The sequence below is a fragment of the Lineus longissimus genome, chromosome 8, assembly GCF_910592395.1.
Source record: "Lineus longissimus chromosome 8, tnLinLong1.2, whole genome shotgun sequence".
Lineage (NCBI taxonomy): Eukaryota > Metazoa > Nemertea > Pilidiophora > Heteronemertea > Lineidae > Lineus > Lineus longissimus.
The window spans coordinates 2,682,634-2,702,237 of record NC_088315.1 but is presented as its reverse complement, the minus strand read 5'-3'; the positions used below and the strand labels follow the sequence as shown (position 1 = coordinate 2,702,237).

Here is a 19,604-nt window from a genome sequence, read left to right as displayed (position 1 = left end):
ATGGTTGGGTTTGGTCAAGGAACTGGTATTGGATCTGATATATTATCATTATTGTCACACCTTTTCGCTAAATATGAGGTCTTGAAAAAAGTTTGGCATTAATACTCCTTGTGAGGTCTTACCCAACATTAATGACGCCTGTCTGTATAAGTGGTACATACTTGAAACCTATGGCGAAGGATGAGCCAGTTATTTTCGAGCTTGTACTTTGGGTGCATCTCGTTCCTCGGGTTGCATTGCGCCCGCGACCCCACAGGAGTTCCTGGTCTTGTCACTTCGCCCCCAACCCCGATAAACTCCATGTACCGTGAACGAATGCTCATCAGGTCGACAGAAATTTGACGACGTAAATCCATCCATACTTGGCGCTGCGGCTGCGCTCAATAGATTCCGTTGGGGAGTCTGAGCCTGATAGGGTGTACCAGTCCAGCCGGTTATGTACGGTTGGTATGCTCTATGATATGGATCTCCAGCCACCTGTCAGCTAGGGGCAGACCCCAGTGTCTCAACCCTGGGTCTCAGAGGCGGTAACTTCTAGTCAGGCAGCGCGCTATGTCTGGTTAGGCGACATGGGTTACCAGGGCATCCACAGCCAAATGGTTTGCACATGGAGGTCATCGCGACCGACTTGTGAGGGGGAAGAAGTGATGTCCATGGCGGTTTCAAATTGATCTGACGACCCCCGCGTCTTCTGGACAAGGAGGGGTTCATGTGGCCAAATCCTGTCAGCTAAATCCTATCGTTAGCATCGTCCGCTGTACATGGAAACCCAGGGCATGGAACCCTTTTTGGCTTCAAGTTGGTTTAATTTCCATGAGGATTTCAATTATGATATATATATTCAGATCCACAGGTATAGTCAGTACAGGTGGTGACTCGCCACATGTACATTTTTAAAGTTTTTTTCGAACATTGTAAAAAATTATGAGAATAAATTTACTCTTTGGACGTGTTTTTCTTTACCAGAATGACAACAAAAAGTTTGTCACTGGAGAATTTCCCCGTCCACACCCCAGCCCTAAAATAATATACAGACTAAACGAAAAATATAGTATAATTGGACTGTTCTGGTAATATAGGTCAGTCACGAAAAATAAAAAATATATATATTGGACTGTACTGGTAATATAGGTCAGTCACGAAGAATAGAATATATATTGGACTGTACTGGTAATATAGGTCAGTCACGAAAAAATAAAATATACATTGGACTGTACTGGTAATATAGGTCAGTCATGAAAAAAATGAAATATATATTGGACTGCACTGGTAATATAGGTCAGTCACGAAAATATCTGGAAGTCTGTGCCCCATTGTTGACGAATATAATATCGTGAGGACTTTATCAATAGTCACGGTCCCTGGCCCCTCCCACATAAAAATCATAAGCAAGGTCACTGCAGGCAATAGCTTCAGTATTGTCATTGTATAAACATGTCTTAAACATTATAAACACGGGCCCTATTTTATGGGGTTACATTGGGTTCTTGCTGGGGCAATGATGTCCGATTCTGCGTTTTGTGGATTTGTAAATCAGTCCAGCAGTGACACTGTGTTTCGTGGACATGCAAGTCTGTCCAGCAGTACCAAGTTTCACCCCAGCAATTACCAATAAGACCTGCACGTGACCTTAAAGTAAATTTATGACAAGCAAACAATAATGCGGACTGCTTATATGACTATGCAAGTGTTGTCGAGACAAAACTTGATGGATGCATTGCAAGAAGGAAATCTGCAGAGAGCAACTGGAACTGTCTGTCCAGCACTCGTTTATGAAACAATGGACGATCCTGAACAGATCGCCCATTGTTGACTGAAGCAGCATTCAAATTGTCTCCAATTTTTTCAGGTGAATAATTGCTCTATCTCGTGTGGTTTCGCTGATCCGTCCCAAGAATCGAGCCAACACGACAGAGACCACTTCTGCTGTGGAAGTTATCAGTTTGGGGACAAGTTTCCTGGTGGATCGCAAAGGCAGGCCTTGGCTCCCAGTTGCACATCTCGCATGAGTTGGAGATAAATATTCAGGATGCCAGATTTGTGCAACACAATTGAGGTAAATGAGAGAAAACTCGATAAGCTGGCTACAGTTGATGAAATGAGGCTCCAGATCCGTCATCATGTGACTGATATTGGGACAAACCAGAGGCAGGTTGACCACCATTGCCTGACAATTCAATTCAATTTAATTTATTCATCTTATTAGTGCCAATGAGGCGGTCACATACATAAACATGTGTGTAGACAGACATATTATACATGATATGCTATAATCGAAGATTTAAAAACAAAAAAACGACATGAAAAAACTCACTTTCATTTCTTAAATTGTATATTTCAATGTTACTTCCCTTTCTATTCCAGGCCAGAAGTCAATGGTCCTGATCAGGGAACACCAGTTCCCAACGGAATTTACCATTTTCTTGTTGTAATTTATGATGTTGGGTTGACTTTCATGAAAATTCAATCAAACATTGCTACTTTTTATTTCAAGTGAACCTTTGCAAAAAATGTGCTTATTTCCCATTTGGCTGAAATCAATAGCACTTTATGTATGTACTCGCTGATCCAGAATATTGCAATTTCTTGTTCCGTTTTCAATGTGGCATTTAATTTGCCGTTTGGTGATGGTTGTGACGTGATAACGACTGATCTATTACACAGCACGAGGTGCAACAGCAATGGAGTTATTTTTCTGGGTAGTTGACTCGGTCACAGCAAAAAAGTGTTTCTACTTTGCATTTTTGTGCCACATTTAATTACTCGAAATGATGCACGGATGCGCCTTATTGACATATTACTTGTTTTCAAGAGGAATTTGTTGTAGATCAGTATCATTTTTCTAAAGGCTTAGTTTTCTCAAAATATCTGCATTAGTTTTTCTTTCTATTTTCTTAAGGCAGGCCTAATTTGACAGAAGGCCCAGAGAATTTTTAGTTAGGATAGTATTGATATTTTAGGCCCATATCAATTTTAAGAACAATTTCCTCTTGGTGACAATAAACGTCAATATTAGGTCTCTGCACCATTTTGATTGAGCGGTTTTGGGATAAAATATAAGAGAATGCTTGGTCAGCAATCGGTTCTTGCCACTTTGAAAGCGACATTTACATTGTTCAATTGTTATTATCATTGCCTTTACCTTTGAAATAAACTAAACTTTAATTTGTTAATAGAAATATATTAACTTGTTCGGATATGCTGCTCGGCGGCCCACGTAAATAAAGAATTCACGTGTATCTATAGCCAATCATCCTGAACCTCATGGTCTAACCTCTGTTGCCGAGATTACCAGATAAAAAACTTCGGTGGTCCAGATGATCTTAATATCGCCACAGCGTTGCGATGACAGGCACGTGTCGAGCAATTGTCGTTGAAAAGATTAATAATTTGGACGAAAATACGAAGTTAAATTTTGGTAGTTTCTGAATCTGCATTATTGTGACTCCTCCACAATGCCTTGTTCCTCGTCTGATCTCAGTCTTTGATTGTTCGTAGAAAGTACAACTGACCGTGTCTTTCGCTGCTTGTGCCGATGTTTCTGTCGCGAATACAGTGACCTCGTGGCGGTTTTGAACTCCTTCGACACTGTACAATAAATGAACAGTTTAAAGAAAGAGTTTACCGCCTGTAATGTGATAAAGGAAACGGAGCAGTAATGAATAATGTCGAGGAACATTCGTTTATCCATTTTTGTTTGTGCAAGAACTAAACTTGCCTGTAAGATTCGCGGCGTTTCGCAGAGAATGAGGAGAACGCCGAAGATTACCACAGCAACTGTAGCAAAGCCCCCTTTGTCCACTTTAGTATGGCTGTTCTCCCCTTGAGCATACGTGTACTCTCCTTGCCTTCCTTTTTTACTGTACAAAATAATGATCATGTGTGAAGTCATTAAGAATCCTATCCCTAACGGTATGAAAATGTTTAAGATGCAATCCAGCGTATAATACGAATACCCGACGTTGTCCATGGTTGATAGACCTTCTGGAACAACCACGACGGAGCTACCGTTCTCTGAAACTGTTTTACTGATGATGCGGTAGGTCGCAATGGCTGGAATGTTGAAAGTGGTTGCAAGGAGAAATGACAAGGCAACGACAACGACACCGCCTCTCTGGCCGTGCCTCACACAGTATTTATCATCCATGATGAAATATGTCATGGAAACGTATCGTTCAATAAGTAACATTACAAACACCCACACCACAATATCGCAAATAGTTTCGTAGAAACCGATGAGGAAGGGAATAGCCAACGTGAAGTTCTCCATGTACGTGCACAACTCTCCCAATGCTTCGTACCAGCTCCAACCAATCCAAGTGACAACTGTCGAAGTGAGATACATAAAGTCCGACACCGCGACAGCATTTAGGAGAATCGCCGTCGCGGACTTTGTGTTCATTTTGCACAGTATCCGTATGACGAGTAGGTTGTTTACACACCCGAACAAGACGAGAACAGGCAAGATGCACCCGTGGAAGAGGAATGTCACGTGATTTACCGGCTCTTCCGGAAGGTCACACGTGTGTTTGTCGTGTTGGTCGAAAAACGTATCCATTTTGAAAACAATTACAATTCAAATAGCCTATCAGAAGATGAAACGTCTCCTCCCGATCCTCCCTCGTTTGTATCGTATATCTATTTGTAAATCTCCTCCACGACTTATATTACCGGGGCAGATGATCTAAATGATTTGTGTACCATCGGACAGAATAAATAGAACTAGGATGTTCCCCTTGGTGCTGTCTACCGATTAAAGTTATCTATACAGAAATATAAGCAATTTGTTACGACAACACCGCAGTTGAACTACGACTCGACGCTTCCTGACGCTGAATAAATTATATCAAGGATCCGTAAAGACTTGGAGGGCGCAAAATGCTATGCATTCTGAGTGAGTTTTTAACCCGTCACCAATTTCTCCACTTAAGCAAGTCACACGTTTTTTTCCACCTAGGATGATGAGACTTCTGTTCTAAGAGACGAATCTGGTTCCTGTAAAGTGCGAATGCAATGCAGTCCAAGTACCTCATTATACATTGCCAATTTATCAGCTAAAGCTTCCACGTCTCCCATGGTCGGTGGTTTATGTGATATACTGTCGTAACATAGACAGTACGGACATTCGTAACCGGACCACTAATCTGTTACTGAAGGGATGGGGATTGCTATGAATTCCAAGTACCTCGTTAATATGATTACGCTTGTGACGAACTCCCGACGATGGGCCCTCAGACAAACAGTCCTCAGCAGGCAATACTTAGTTGTACCAGTCGTATGTACGTATGGATCATTGACTTGGATGTCTTCTGCAATTGGTGGTAAATATCGAAGACGGAAACTGGGCTTACCAATTCAGGAGACGCCAGCATCTGAATTAGAAAAGAAAGAAATCTATAATTTGGCGATGCTGTTGATGAAGGCATGATGGTAGACTTCAGTTACGAATACTTCAGGACCCTTGGCGAGAACTCTTACTGACATAGTGCCATTGACTTCAAAGTATTTAACAGACAGTTGATAGTTTTCATCTCTTTGGAGGTACTAAGTGGATGCATTATGTATATATAATTGGAAAATCAACTATATTTCGAAACACTCAGTAGTACATGTATATCTAGCATGTTTAATTGATTGCGGACAGCCGCTCGAATAATCAGCCGTGTAGAATAGGAAGACGATTTGCAGCTTGTAATAACCAGATAAGTGGGCCTCTCTATCAACTTGGAGTATGGAAGGTCAAGGTCAGGTTTGAATCTCCTTGGTATCTGGGTCAAGGTCACTGAGCCGATGGTCTCCTATTGATGCTTTCTATGTTACGTATTCATGTGTGGTATTGATGATTGAAGGTTGTGCGTCTGTGAATCTGCCATCTGAAAAGACAAAAGTTAATGCCTGCAGTAAGTGTAGTGTTAATAAGTGTTCTGGAAGGCAAATGAACCTTTCGATATTTACTTGGTGCAGGTCAGAATGTGATTATCATAAAAATGTCTTGATTGTCTGCATTCGCAGCTCTCCTTTCATACATACTTGATGTTTTATCACTGAAAGAATGCATACATTTGAAGCATCAACGCGTGGTGGAATTGGCGTTACTTCTCATCAAAGTGTACAAAGCAAAAACAACAATTATCAGAAAAAAATTGCATAGGATAGGCACAAAAGCCCCAATCAACAGCACGATACAATCGTCCTCCACCCAAGCACCCATGCGAACATGATGATGGGTTTTAAATGAAGGTAATGGTGCCATGAGCGAGCGCATCTGATCGGTATTGATCAAAGCACACACAGTGCGGCCAGATTGGGTTTTCTCGTCAACACTTTGTAACAGAATCTCGACCACAATCTTTCTGGAGGTCATGCAACGGATAGCAGCAATGAAAGCGACATTTCTTTGAACAAATGCATTATATATATAGTTACCATTATACCAAGCTACTAATCATTTTGCCAACATTAGCAGAATCGACGGTGCTACAACCTTTCTGCACTGACATCCCGCGTCAATAATATCTGAAGGCGATGTTGGGCATCACGGTGAAATCAATGAATACGTGGCCACATTGGCGGCACTACTTATCACCACATTATAATGCACATCATGGATCATTTTCTATGAGTACATGCATTGGATACTTTGGAATCAGTGAAAGCAATGTGAATAGAGAGAAGCACCAATAAGTCATCATGTTCCTGCTTGGCCGAATCCAATTCTTTCTGCACTGACGTGAATAGCGTACTTCATGTTGCTCTTGGTGCATTCAATATTTAAACGAGAGGCCCCGAAGCACTAACGACGGGCTCTGACACGTTCTTCTCTCGCCTGACTCTCTCGAGGTACTGCCTTAGTGATTGCAATACTCCTTCGTGGAATTTAAATCAACGCCGCGACCGGCTAAACTGTCTCGATTTTGTACCCGGTAACGCATTTGCATGAATGCTGCCGGTCGTGATGCTGATCGATGTCCTCAAATGAGTACTGAGGGATCAAAGAGCGAAAAACGCGGCCAAATCCATTGTCATTACTTGACGAATATTGAAACACCGTACTCTGTTGAAGAGTTTGATTGGCAATACATGCACATGTACACATCCTCTGATGTAAACCACGCTACAAAGCCTTCTTCATCTTCACATGGAACGTCAGGAAACCCTCACTAGTCTAATAAGAACCCAATCGCTTTGATCTCCAGCAATTATAGAAGAGGTTCAATACGATCTGCCTCATGGTTTGATTAAGTAACCTATACACGATACGTAGTTGACATTGGAGAGTGCAGTGCGCGTATTTCATTGATCTGATAGCAAGCAGCCGATTATCGCAGAGCTTATCGGAATATCGCTTATTGGATCCGTTAAGAGTGAAGAAGAAGACACAACACATTCGTCATGGTATTTCGTCGCAGGCGAAATATTTTTCATTGCTTTTCATTGCAAACCTTTGGGGGAGATATTTTAGAACTGGTAGTAATAAATTATGCCGCGCATCATGGAATGCATTTGGTTTGTTCTAATACAAGGATGCAGAGTTTATCTAGAACATCTGAGGTCACTCAACACGGGTATGGGCGAACACAAACGGGTTGAAACAATTTCCCCAGATCTAAGGGAGCTAGTGTTTCCCCCTGTTCAAGTTGAACATCGCTTGTTCGTGTACACTCCTGCTGCTGAATATTGGATATCGGGTGGATGTGAGCGCTGGGAATTGCTTTTGTCAGTTGGATGGAAGACTTTCTATCAGTATCAACGAATGCCTAATGGATTGCGCCACTAATTCAGAACAATACCGCAAACTAATTCAATAGGATTATTGATGGCCATACTCAGGATAAAAATCACCAGCTTTTAACAGCTGCTGGTAATGTGTTCACAGGGCAGATCCATCATAGCATTACATATACATGTAAATGATGTCAAGCACGCTTTTGCTGTTGAATTAAACATGTTTCTTCAAAATATCTCAGTAAGATCACTCACCGAAACACAATAACTGAAGACAGAGTACAGCTGAGTACAGCTAAGTAATCATTGGACGTATATGTAAAGAGTCCACAAAACACTCACCTTTACTTTGGTTACATGTAAGAACAAGTACACCGATAATAAAAGGGGATAAGACAGTCACATTTGAAACGCATTGTAACCTCAGCGCACGAGTTGCTCATCGCATGAGTATCCTCAGCCATCCCTTCTGGGTACATCATCATACCATCATCATCGATGTTTTTGCAGCTGAACCCGTTAAACCAGTTTGCATTTCGTACATTCCCTGAGCCAATTCCTGAAGTACCTTTTCCGAATACATGTACATTGCGATAGATGTGGTTTTAGTGTTAGAAAGTAGATTAATGTAAACAAAAACTGCAACTGAAGAGATCTCACTCATCGCGGAATCACATCGAGGAAAAAGATATAAGATGAAGGGGTGTAAGTTGTGATAGTGTCAAGGAACGATGATGTGGTTAATATACCTTCATGTGTCGAACAACTGAATCTAAATCATAAATCTAAGTACAGACTCTGGTTTGAGCTACGAATCATTTAACCTCCAGCTAATCCTTGAACCCCATCTACAGTTACTGACCTTAGATGTGCGGACATTGAGCATCTTCAGCCAAACGAATGCCTGATATTTGCTTCTCTAAGAACAACAAAATGCTTTACAAACTCGGCCAATACAGTTACAATATACAGTAATAATAGTACACGACGGAAATTCCAATCCTTTGAAGTGAACTCGAATCGAAATATCCAGGTGTCTAAGTTTCAAGTGTTATTTCAAATCATTGATCCAAAACCAGCTGCTACCATAGTTTAAAGGCAAGTTTGGTTCGTGTGCATTGTTTATATGTGTCACGCCATCGTCTCCCCAGTGTGCGTATACCGCTGACACGTGTTTGACGAGTCCAGGGGAAAATGATGCTGTATTTGAATTTGAGGCCTTGTTCAGCGACACATATCACTCAACACTCCCTTACAAGATATCCGATTTATAATCGTAGTGACTTTCACTGGGGCACGCGGTATACTCTCAGACAGAGCCTCACACCTTCTCCATTCACGTTCTCTTTCAGTTACTTTCTGAGGTCATTGGAACCAACGACTTCTTCTTTTGACCTCGATTCTATGAAAACTAGGTAAATAGGGTGACTCTCCCTTCGACAGTGTAAGTTTCCCTCAGGTCATTCACTCCGCTTATCTCCTGCAATACATTACAAATCTCCTAATGTTGTCGATAGAGCTAGTTATGTTTTTATGTTGAGGCTATTGGTACAGCAAACCGTACGCGGATTACTATCGTTTGGCTAGAAACACGCTATCGGATTTATACCCCTGCCAAGGGGTCTTAGCTTGTATCTGCTCTATCAGAAATAGCGTGCAGCTGATGTATCAGTCTAAGGACATGTATACCTGGCAACGTGCTCCAGGTACCTATGATCGATTATTCAGTGACAATTGGAACGATAATAGACTGCGAGTTAGTAACTGCACCATGTATTCGACGATTTCCTGAAGCAGAATTCGATTTGGAAATTTACAAACTGGCCTGCGCAAATTCATATACGCGAAACGGCACAGTCAGACTTAACCTTCTATGAAACCTAAAACATCTGTTCACAAAAAAGGACGACTGGAGTGGGTTGACTGGATTCTGTCGTGACTCCCCATCGCCACAGCTCCATCGCCATAGTGATATGACAATTTCCCAGGTGGCATGTAATCTTTTTCCTCGGGAATATCAAATGATCGCTACTATGGGGAGGCAGTGTGAGTTGATTTTAAATACCTTTGGCGTATAGCTGGCAAATGGCTTGTGACAGTACAGAGCAGCTTCTTCACAACAAGAACACGTTTGATCGGAGTGAAGGGAAGGGGTTGATCAGAATATTACCCCAGAGTGTAATCTGTTTATCTCCAGAATGTCAAATGATCGATTCTGATATTTACAAATATAAAGAAGACAGTGCCCAGGTGCATTCTTATGCGCCAGATTTTAATTACGCCCATAAGAATGCACTTGCAGTTGAATGGCTTGAGATAGAAACACTTTCGATCTGAACACAGAAGGAATGTGAGAGATGTTGATGTTGTATAAGATAGAGAGTGATAATATGGAAGGAGGGTAAAAGAGCATACATTTCTGCCGACAGCATGCATTGTCAAAGCAATTGAATGGCTTGTGATCGAGTTGTAGCAGAAGCACTTTCAATCGGAGCAAACAGAAGGATTGTGAGATGAGGATGTTCTTTTAGGTCGAGAGTGATCGGAAGAACACATTATTACATATCACACGCGAGTACTCAATTCCATACTTACCACAAACAGTTCGTGAATGTCATCATGGCGAAAACATAATAGCAAGTAGTCAGTCTTGTTTCACATGTAGTCCGACTGGTAATGAACAAAAACATTACTTTTGTCCACATGATATGCATATCAATGATGAACATATCACATAATGACATTGGCCACACATTGGCGACACAAATGCTGAAACCTACCTTCGTGTTGTGTTATCCATCCGTCAAATGAAGATGGTTAATTCCTGGCGAAGAATAATGACCAAAATTAACAACATTGCACGTGTACGAGAGGTGAGATACGATAAATCACCAGCGTCACTCTGCAGAAGTTGCGCCAGTGATTCTAGCAAGAGCTGCATCACGCACTCCCCTCATCAGCTGCTGCGAGGAAATCAACGAAGACAACAGAACGAATCACTCGTACATGTATGCCTAATGCTCGTCCCCGCCTCGACTGAGCGGCGAATCATGATCTACCAGCGGCGGGAGGCTGCAGAAATCCGATGACATGCAGTCGGTGAGTAAACTAACCAGGTTGCCAAATTTCTTCACATGTGAGACTGATTGGCTTAATGAATACCCATATCGTCGTCGTCGCCTTAATCTACATGAACGCCATGAGCCGAATCTCGCATGTTCCGCCTCCGCTGCCGGCCCTAATAATCGACGCATCATGTCAGAAGCGAGACCACATCAGTTTCGACAAAATCCCAATGATATGTGTGCTACCATATGATGCCAATCGATTGCTGATCAGTCAGTTGCGGCTATGGATTTTACCGAAAATATCCTTCCAGTTAATCAAGTTGTCATTGCCAAATTGACCTGAAATCGTATGAAGAATTAAGAATAGGTTAATCAAACGGTATCTAAAATAGGAGAATCTGCAGTTTGGATGAGTTTGATAGTCAGACCACACAAACCATAAACGAGGGGAAATTGCATTGTTGTGACATGGGCACCCGGCAATTAGGATAAATCAAACGGAGGGCAATGCTTGCTAAAGCTCATTAGTGATAATGTCCGCTCCATGCGTCTTCTATAAATTGTCTTGTTTCTGACATATAATTGCGCCACGCGCAGATTCTCGACATCCTGTTACCTGACTTGCAGTTTTATTTTGAAAGGTTGACTGGGAGCGGTTTGATAACTGGGTTCTTGTGTTCGGTATGGTACGGAGTGCAGCCAGTCCATTGCGTTCATGCATCGCAAGTCTGTCGCATATAAATCAATTCTGTCTCTTGTTTTGACCTTTTCTTTGGAAGGACCCAATAGCGGCTTGAAAACTGAACAGTTTGGTAATAGACACCTGGCAGCCACCATTGTGTTCAGGCATCGCAAGTCTGTCGCTTGTTTTGAAATTTTCTTTGGAAAGACCCGACTTGAAATAGTGTTTGGTAATAGACACATGACTGTAGCGAGTCATCGGGCCAAGGTATATAATCATATCGCATGTCTGTTGCATGTTCACCAAGAATTTGTGAATCTAGAGATCGCCAATTCGAACACACTGTGACCAATTTCCGTGATCCATCCATCTGATCCATCTCTCTCTGACCTCTATAAAATCACAAGGTTGATGAAGGCGTGGTGTGGCATCCAAGTGCCTCCACGAGTTGACATCGATAAGCCTGCGTTAATACACAGCGATCATTCTCTCGAATCTCTGACAAGTCATCACGGTCATTTGGCAATAAATCAGGGGAAAGCCTTATTAGGTTTCTGTTGTTCTCAGGATGGGAAATTCCTTGGTCAACTCACGGACACAAGATTACACTGGTGTCCGTGCTCAACTTGGGTCACTGGGAAATCACTAGAAGTCTGTGGGCTGGGATACATGTATTTACTTGTGTGGGCCATGGACACTAGATCCATGTGAGCAAAGACGTTTTTAACATCCCATTCTCAAGACAATGGTGCCCATCCAGGAAGTAGCGAATAAGTTATAAAAAAAGGAATAATGTGTCCACTGCACGCACGCACGCAGTCAACAACACTTGTCAACAACACCGTTATACACATCCATTTTCTCTTCGGGATGCTGCCATAAATCCATAAATGAGGTTGGTATTGGCAGAAAAACAACGTTATTCCTCCTGGTATTGGTGAATTGATGTTTATGATGATGTTGGTGATTTTTACGGGGTTGCCCCAAAAATGTTTCGTCTGTTTCACAATGACGATCGATATGGCTAAACAGGGTTTTTATGTTTATTGGCATATGTTGATAAAAGGCAGGTTTCGCAAGCCTTACGAAGGGCTACTGAGTAGGAACTATGTAAAGCGCTTTATCGACGTTTTTAAAAATCCTCTAGATTCCTTCTACAACCAAGTATATAAGTTGAATTACGAGTGTCGCGTTAATGAATTGGCACAGGACTTGATGCCACCACGGACCTTCTTATTTTGTGCTTCGTCGTTCGTTCGGATGTTGAAACTCGCCAATTTACAAGAATTAGCTTTAAAACATACATGTATATATGAATTCATAGTTTAATGTCATGAAGTCACTACCAAAAGCTTACCGTAGTGTCGAGAAGTACATTGTATTCGATTTGCCCTAGTCTTAGTTAATACCAAATTTGAAATTTACAAGCTGGGAGAAACCCATCTAACTGTATTTAGCCCTCGGAATAAGATCCTACAAATACCAAAATGCCAAAATTTCATCATCCATAGCATACGTATTATACGCGACACAGACAATTCTATAGCTTCCCCACCTCGCATCGTATCCTTTCAAGTCCGCGGGTGTAGCTTGGTCCATGTTCTTGATAGTCAGCGTCCCTTTTGCCTGACCATTCTCAGCTGTGGTATAGACAACCTTAAAGAATTTGGAGTTGACGATTTCGTAACCCTTGTTGTTCTCGAAGTAGTCTTCGGGCATGGTCCATGAAATTTTCGGAGGTGACCCGTAGAACCTGATGGCTGGTTTTGGATCCCCCGAAGTGGTCTCGCAGCTCAGTGTCATGGTCTGGAAATACAACATAATGATGTTAAATACAAAACAAGAAGGATGCGAAAATTCGTCATACGACAAAAAGGCCACGCCTGAATGACGTCATGACCATCGGACGGTACAACTTTGTCCCACCTATTGACTATCCAAATTAGACATGATACCATTTACAGAGTAATATTTCGAAATACTTGAATATTCGGAAACAAATTTTGGCCTGGGAAATCTAAGTTGTTTATACGTTTGGTTCTTACGCTGGCTGGCTGTCTGTCCTGATCAAATCGATCGTTGTCGTGGTACGTCTACGTACGCACCATAAAGTGCGTTAGGGGACCAAGACAGCGCAGCAATCGAAGCTGTACTTCCGTAGTCGCCTCAGACAACACGCTGAAGCAGAATATGATTACCGGTAGAAGCAGAACCACGGCAGGTAGAGGGTATGAAAATAAAACTCACATCAGAATCAGCGTATAAGGAGTTCGTTACCACCATCTGCTCCTCCTTCAGCTTGACAGCTCCATATCTGATCACCTTGATTTCCTGGATGATGGCCTCATTTCCGCCTCTTGCTATGCACTCGTAATCCGCTTCTTCGTTGGTTTCTTTGGGGCTTTCGAATCTAAACAGCGCGTATCGATGGAATTCATTGATTTGCAACTTGTCAGGATGTGGTTTCAAGAGTCTAAAAGTTCCGATTGTATAATTGATACTCTGTGCAGTTACAGCTGGGGTTTTCGTTGCATCCGCCATGCATTTTAGCTGTGTCATATTCTTTGAAGCTGTAACCACAATCACGCCCTTCCTAGAGATGACCCTATCGCCTCCAGTCACGGTTAAAGCCACGCCTTGGACATTAGGGCGACGAAACTCAACGTCAAAGTAGAGCCTAAAATCAAAGTAATCTGGCTCACCGTAGCTCCCGCGTTTGACCCGCAATGAAAAAGGCATTAGGAGACTTTCGACAGAATCACTGAGGGTGACGGTGCAGCCGCGGCCAATGTTTTCATCTTGCCTCGCCTGGACGACAGATTCGAAAACATTACCCTTCCTTTCATAACCATTCCTTTGCGTGAATTCAAGCTTTCCGTTGGTACGTACGTAGGTCTCATAGCAAAACGCAGCGTAATCAAATTCACTAGGATTTTCTGTGATCGGAGATAGAACCGTCATCAACTCGTTCGGCGCATTGTCGTCAACAATATAGTGAGTCCGCGGCATCTGAAGAACAGTCGGGAATTGAATTCCAGCTTGGTGCATTTTCTTCATTCTTGACCACCACATGACGATAGTATATACATTGCAATTTTCCCTTCCGCCGACGTCCAAGTAAATCATAAGTTCGGCCAAGACTTTGGTGATGTTGTTGTCGTTACCGCTCAGTTTATCCAGTACTTTGAAAGTGTACAGGTCCCCTGACTCTTCCACTGTCGAGATGAAGTCTTGGGAATCTGTTGAGAGTGTGAAAAACGAGAATTCTATAAAATCCGATAAAAAAACACGTGGTGGCGCTGGAATTACGAGGTCTATGTCCATCGCATCTTACTCACATTTCTTTTTACTGCCACATTTTTTGAATTCGCTACATGAGCTGGTAGAAGACATGGCAAGACAGGATAGGTCTACGGCGAATTTAAAGAATGAGATAAAACCCGCTTGACCGGTTTCCCATCCCACTTACCCTGCGAAGCAAACCTTCCACCATGATGCATCTCTCCAAAAGATGCCCATCTACACTGCACTGGGACGCTCGATTTCAACTGAACGGTAGTTTCAAGCTCAACAAGGCGGTTCATGGCGTTCAGGGTCGGGGTTGCGCTGAGCTTGATGATTTCTGGTGCCGGCATGGGATCATCGCAAAGCTTGAGTCCACTCACCTTGGAAAAGTAAGAGGACGTTTAAACTGAATGCGATTTTACGCGATTTCGAATCAATTTGCCATATCCTTGTGCAGTGTATGTTGTATAAAATCTACACTGAAAATCAGTCCCAACATGGCTCCGAGGCCCGACAATGAAAACGTCCCCAGCTTTGATAACCAGCCCCCACGCTGTGCAATCTAAACCAAAACCATACAATACCATACTGTAAACCAGTCCCGACACACCCACGACCTTCACCATATACATTGTATATTTATTTTCTATACACTAACTAGTGAATTAAACAAATTTGTATATAAAATCAACTTACCATGCTTGACACCCCCAACAAAACCAAAAGCGAAGTATTAAGAATCATTCTCGAATTTTCCAGTGAATATACCAGTTTCTGTTGTAGCGAGAAATCTTCGTCGTTTTCAGCAGGAATTTGGCGTCCCAACTGTAATGAATATGGGCGCGAGATAAGAGGATGTGCAAACAATGCCACAACGCGACAAGGATTGTAGCTCTCTAGACACGGTGCCCAATCGAATGCCCATGCATCGATTACGGGTCACAATAAGCTCGCCCGACTTTTTTCTCAAGCGAATTTCAGAGGGATGTGATTCACCCCTAACACCCCTCACTTTCACAAATCACAAAAGGTCGGGCCGGTCTATTGTTATCAGGAATCTATTTCCCGCTGCAGTACCGTCGATCATGGATTGGGCAACAAGGTAGGTCAGTAGTCCAGACAGCACCTATATTGTTTTCGAAATGCAATTTCACAAGCGTTGTTTATCTACACATCCATTATGTAATGACCTTATCAAGCGGTTGAAACAATTGGGATGAAATCGCTGCATGATTACTTGAAATTGGCACAAAATTACCGGCGATTTTCGCAGGAAATTACTGCTTGTATCAATTTTAACATGGTTTTTAGGCTCATTATATAGACTCATTGGGCCGGTCATGTAAAGGACGCTCGTCATCAAAAAAAGCTTTGTATTTAACGTAGCTTTCCACCTAAAAAGCTTTGTATTTAACGCAGCTTTCCACGTGACAGGCGAATTTCGCGGACGTCATCCCATCATCAAACAGACAAACTATTATTAACGGAACGGAACTTTACCTTGATCTCGGACAATGGGATTTATCCTTGTTATGAAACAACATTGCGTGATCTTTGTGCTGACACCTTTATCAGGCTGTTCAGGGGCACCCTACCTCTTCTTAGATATCTTCTACGTGCTGGCCTTGCAGTCGATCGTCTATTCTATGATCTTGTCCTTTTACGACGGACGGAATGAAGCGAATGAACATGTACGTTCAAGTATGAAAAAAAGTTTATTTTTGCTAAATGTACAATATGTGAAATATATTTTATCAATCATGTCATTGTCAATCAAAGTACTAGTATGTACAGTCGTAAAATATACACGGTAAAATCACTACTCGGATCAATTTATGCATAATATCACAGTCCGTTTAGTATCAACTGGTTCACTATACGATTATATCGTTGAAGATCAAGTAAGTATTAGCTAGTTTGGAAGCACATATGCTTTACCACCTGCTTGGACTGCGGCAGTACCATTGACAGTACTTGAAAATAGATAGAGACAGTAAAACGCCTTAAATGGGGTTGGAGCCATATTCTACTCGACAGCGGGAACATCCGCAAACGCCCTGAGTTCTCCAGCAGACAGTATCCTGGTTCCCTGGGTGCTCATATGAGGCGTCGATAAGGTCCTGGCGCTCTCTGCCCGAAAGTCGGTTTCAGAGCTGTCGTCCTCGCTCGGCTGAACCTTGGCGGTCAAGCCGTTCAAAGTCCGTCTCAGGCTGCTAGTGGTCCCGGGTCGGCTGCTGGGACTCCTTGGGGTGGACAAGCGGCTGTCATAATCACCATCACCCTCCAAAGCAGGATTGTCCCAGCCCATTGCCATGTAATTGAGAGGCGTCGCCTTCTTTTCAGTCGGTACGGCGACCATGGGCTCATCCATTGCCGCTCCTCTACCATAAGCATCATTCACAATGATGGTATTCTCCATTTTCGTGGATTTCGTCACAGCGAACTTCTGTGGTGGTGTTCCCAGGCGCCACTGCAGGTAGATCTGTTCCTTCTCGATGGACGAGAATCTGTCGTTCAAGTGCTCTACCGGTGTGGCATTCCTATCAAAATCATTATTTTCTGCAAGTACACAAAGCAAAAAGTGAGTCAAGGAAAACATCGTACATGCAACCAAGAGGATCAGCACCGAATATTTTTGTCTTGGGACTCGCATTGGAAATCGTTATGTGACAATCATACAAATTTCCCTTACTGACGGTAAAATTAGTTAATGAGGCCGCTTGGCTTTAAAGCGATAGTCCATCTGCTTCTTTTCCCTACATGTATATCTCTTTACATTGTTTTATATAAAAATAAATAATGTGCTGGAATCGTGACTTACTCTTGTTTTTGCTCTTGACATAGTAGATGACTAGGACAGTGATAAGGATGGCGATTATGACCACTGAGCAGACGACAGAAATGATGATGATTTCCGTTGTGGACAGCCCGCCGCTAGTCTGGAAGCAGAGAGGTATGGAGAACGAATTAAGATCTGAGGCGTGTACTTCTATCATTTTAATAAACCCCAGATAGCCACCCTGCGACAACGAATAGAGAACGCTAACTCAAAACATGCAACCCCTTGGATCCCATTCGTTACATTTCAAAACCAAATCCTGGGGTTTGTGATGTTTACTTACATCAGAAGTAACTCCATAGGTCACTCCGTCGATTTCAAGCGTTCCGTCCGCATTGAGGGTATAGCCATTGAAGATGACGGTGTAACCGGCGTCAAGTGCGGCGTAGATGGCAGCAATGGTGTCATCAGTGTCTGCTGAGCTCCCTTCCACGTTGAAGGTCACTATCACACTACCTGAAATATTTGAAGGGACAAGCAAGGCCTGAGATACATGTATGTTGATTTCCAGCAAGACCATGACTCAACCATTGAAATGATTTAACTGCAATGAATCAAAGCAGTAAAGAATGAAATGTGACAGTGACTTCATACAGTATGACGTATGCGGACGATCCACTGGCACCGTCAACGCTTCCCACACGCCGTAGAATGTCAGTAGCGAATTGGGGAGGAAACTTTGACGGTAGCGTATCTCTGGCTGATCCACCAGCACAGACCGTTGTCAGCATCATGTGAGTGGCGTGTCAGTAGTCTGTTGGTGGCGTGTGGAATACATCATGGACCTTTGAAGACAGAGCTACTTCACAAAAGCTGAACTTTATCTCTTACCTTCTGAAGATGCAAAGCTATCAAAGCTAACAGTTGTGTATTTCGTTGCCAACTCGTTGTACATGGTCATCTCAAAAGCCGCTTCATTTCCGCTAACTATACTGTAGTCTTCCGCAAACCGCATCCTACATCCCTTCTTCGATTCCTTTGACGGTGTCTTGAATCCTTGCGGCTTGACGTCAATTGTGCTCGAGACTATCTTGTAGGAGTAACCAGTAGGTGAAGACTCCATGACCACGTCCAGAATGTACTTGCTCATCTTGGTAAAGGAGAGTCCAGAGAAGTCGATCTCATTATTCGCCACGTCGACTATACCCGTCGTATTGCCCACCAGCTTGCCCTGGTATTTGCCAGGAGTGTGTAGCTTGACAGTCGCGGTCCAGTTGTGTCCCTGAAAGAAAAAAAACACCTTTCGAACATCGTATGCGAACATTCATTGCATTCTTAACAGAAATTAGGGAGTAACAACGGACTTGCAGAACAGTAGTCAGCCTTATAGTAAATATTTTTTCAAGTTATTTCGGTTATAAATCCAAAACCTGCTGCAAATGGGTCATCATCTTACTCACCCTCCATGTGATATCAACTTTTGATAGCGACTTCCTGTCTGAAATCTTGACTTTCAAGCCAAAGTTTTTGCCCTCCTTTAGGTCTGTAGGCGGTAAGTGGAGCGCCAGCATCAACTCTCGCTTTGGCACAGTCTTCGGGTTTGATGCGACCGCCTTCAACACCGCAAGGCTTGGAGATGTCAGGTTGAAGTCGAGGATGTACCCCTTGCCGTGGTGAGTGATGGAGAGGTCGGTGAACTTGGCGATGCCATCGACGAATGTGGCGGTGGTTGTTCCTGTCAGGACTGCGTCGGCGTGACCGCTGCCCTCACGGATGGATGCGCTGACAACCCATGGTGTGCTGTCCGTACCCACGGTGCTCAACATGTTGCCCTGAAAGAAACGGACAGGTGGATATAGTTCTGGTAAGCATCTTTGTAATCTACTGTTGCCATTTCAAGGATTTCATCTGATGCCATGCAACTTCATTGATACAACGATCAACTTGCCATTGGGCCTATGAGGGCTAAACGAACTGAATTGCATCGTCAGTGATGTTCATTCGATAATGAGGGATGAAATTAGGGTACTTTAAAGTCTAACCAAAAACTCACATTTGAATCTCT

At 42.8% G+C, this 19,604-nt stretch overlaps 3 protein-coding genes across 4 annotated transcripts; all 3 read right to left on the bottom strand.

The window, feature by feature from the left end:
* Positions 1 to 3,321: 3,321 nt before the first annotated feature.
* LOC135492877 (putative G-protein coupled receptor F59B2.13) lies at positions 3,322 to 10,943 on the bottom strand. Of its 2 annotated transcripts, XM_064779566.1 has the most exons (4): positions 10,506 to 10,943; positions 5,700 to 5,873; positions 5,186 to 5,372; positions 3,322 to 4,763 (listed from the first exon to the last, which is right to left on the bottom strand). In XM_064779566.1, the coding sequence occupies exon 4, from the start codon at positions 4,556 to 4,558 to the stop codon at positions 3,437 to 3,439; it is 1,122 nt and encodes a 373-aa protein (XP_064635636.1). In that variant the 5' UTR covers positions 4,559 to 4,763; positions 5,186 to 5,372; positions 5,700 to 5,873; positions 10,506 to 10,943; the 3' UTR covers positions 3,322 to 3,436. The 2 variants fall into 2 exon arrangements, with proteins under 2 accessions (XP_064635636.1, XP_064635635.1); XM_064779565.1 differs by lacking the exon at positions 10,506 to 10,943 and adding an exon at positions 8,588 to 8,733 and having other exon boundaries at positions 3,322 to 5,372.
* A 1,841-nt stretch (positions 10,944 to 12,784) lies between these two features.
* On the bottom strand, positions 12,785 to 15,807 carry LOC135492844 (uncharacterized). Its single transcript, XM_064779519.1, has 4 exons — positions 15,457 to 15,807; positions 14,945 to 15,140; positions 13,723 to 14,714; positions 12,785 to 13,281 (listed from the first exon to the last, which is right to left on the bottom strand). Exons 1-4 carry the CDS (start codon positions 15,502 to 15,504, stop codon positions 12,949 to 12,951), a joined length of 1,569 nt encoding a protein of 522 aa, XP_064635589.1. The 5' UTR covers positions 15,505 to 15,807; the 3' UTR covers positions 12,785 to 12,948.
* A 798-nt stretch (positions 15,808 to 16,605) lies between these two features.
* On the bottom strand, positions 16,606 to 19,110 carry LOC135492495 (uncharacterized). Its single transcript, XM_064779002.1, has 5 exons — positions 19,000 to 19,110; positions 18,431 to 18,821; positions 17,883 to 18,055; positions 17,582 to 17,699; positions 16,606 to 17,319 (listed from the first exon to the last, which is right to left on the bottom strand). The coding sequence occupies exons 1-5, from the start codon at positions 19,108 to 19,110 to the stop codon at positions 16,787 to 16,789; spliced, it is 1,326 nt and encodes a 441-aa protein (XP_064635072.1). The 3' UTR covers positions 16,606 to 16,786.
* Positions 19,111 to 19,604: the final 494 nt, after the last annotated feature.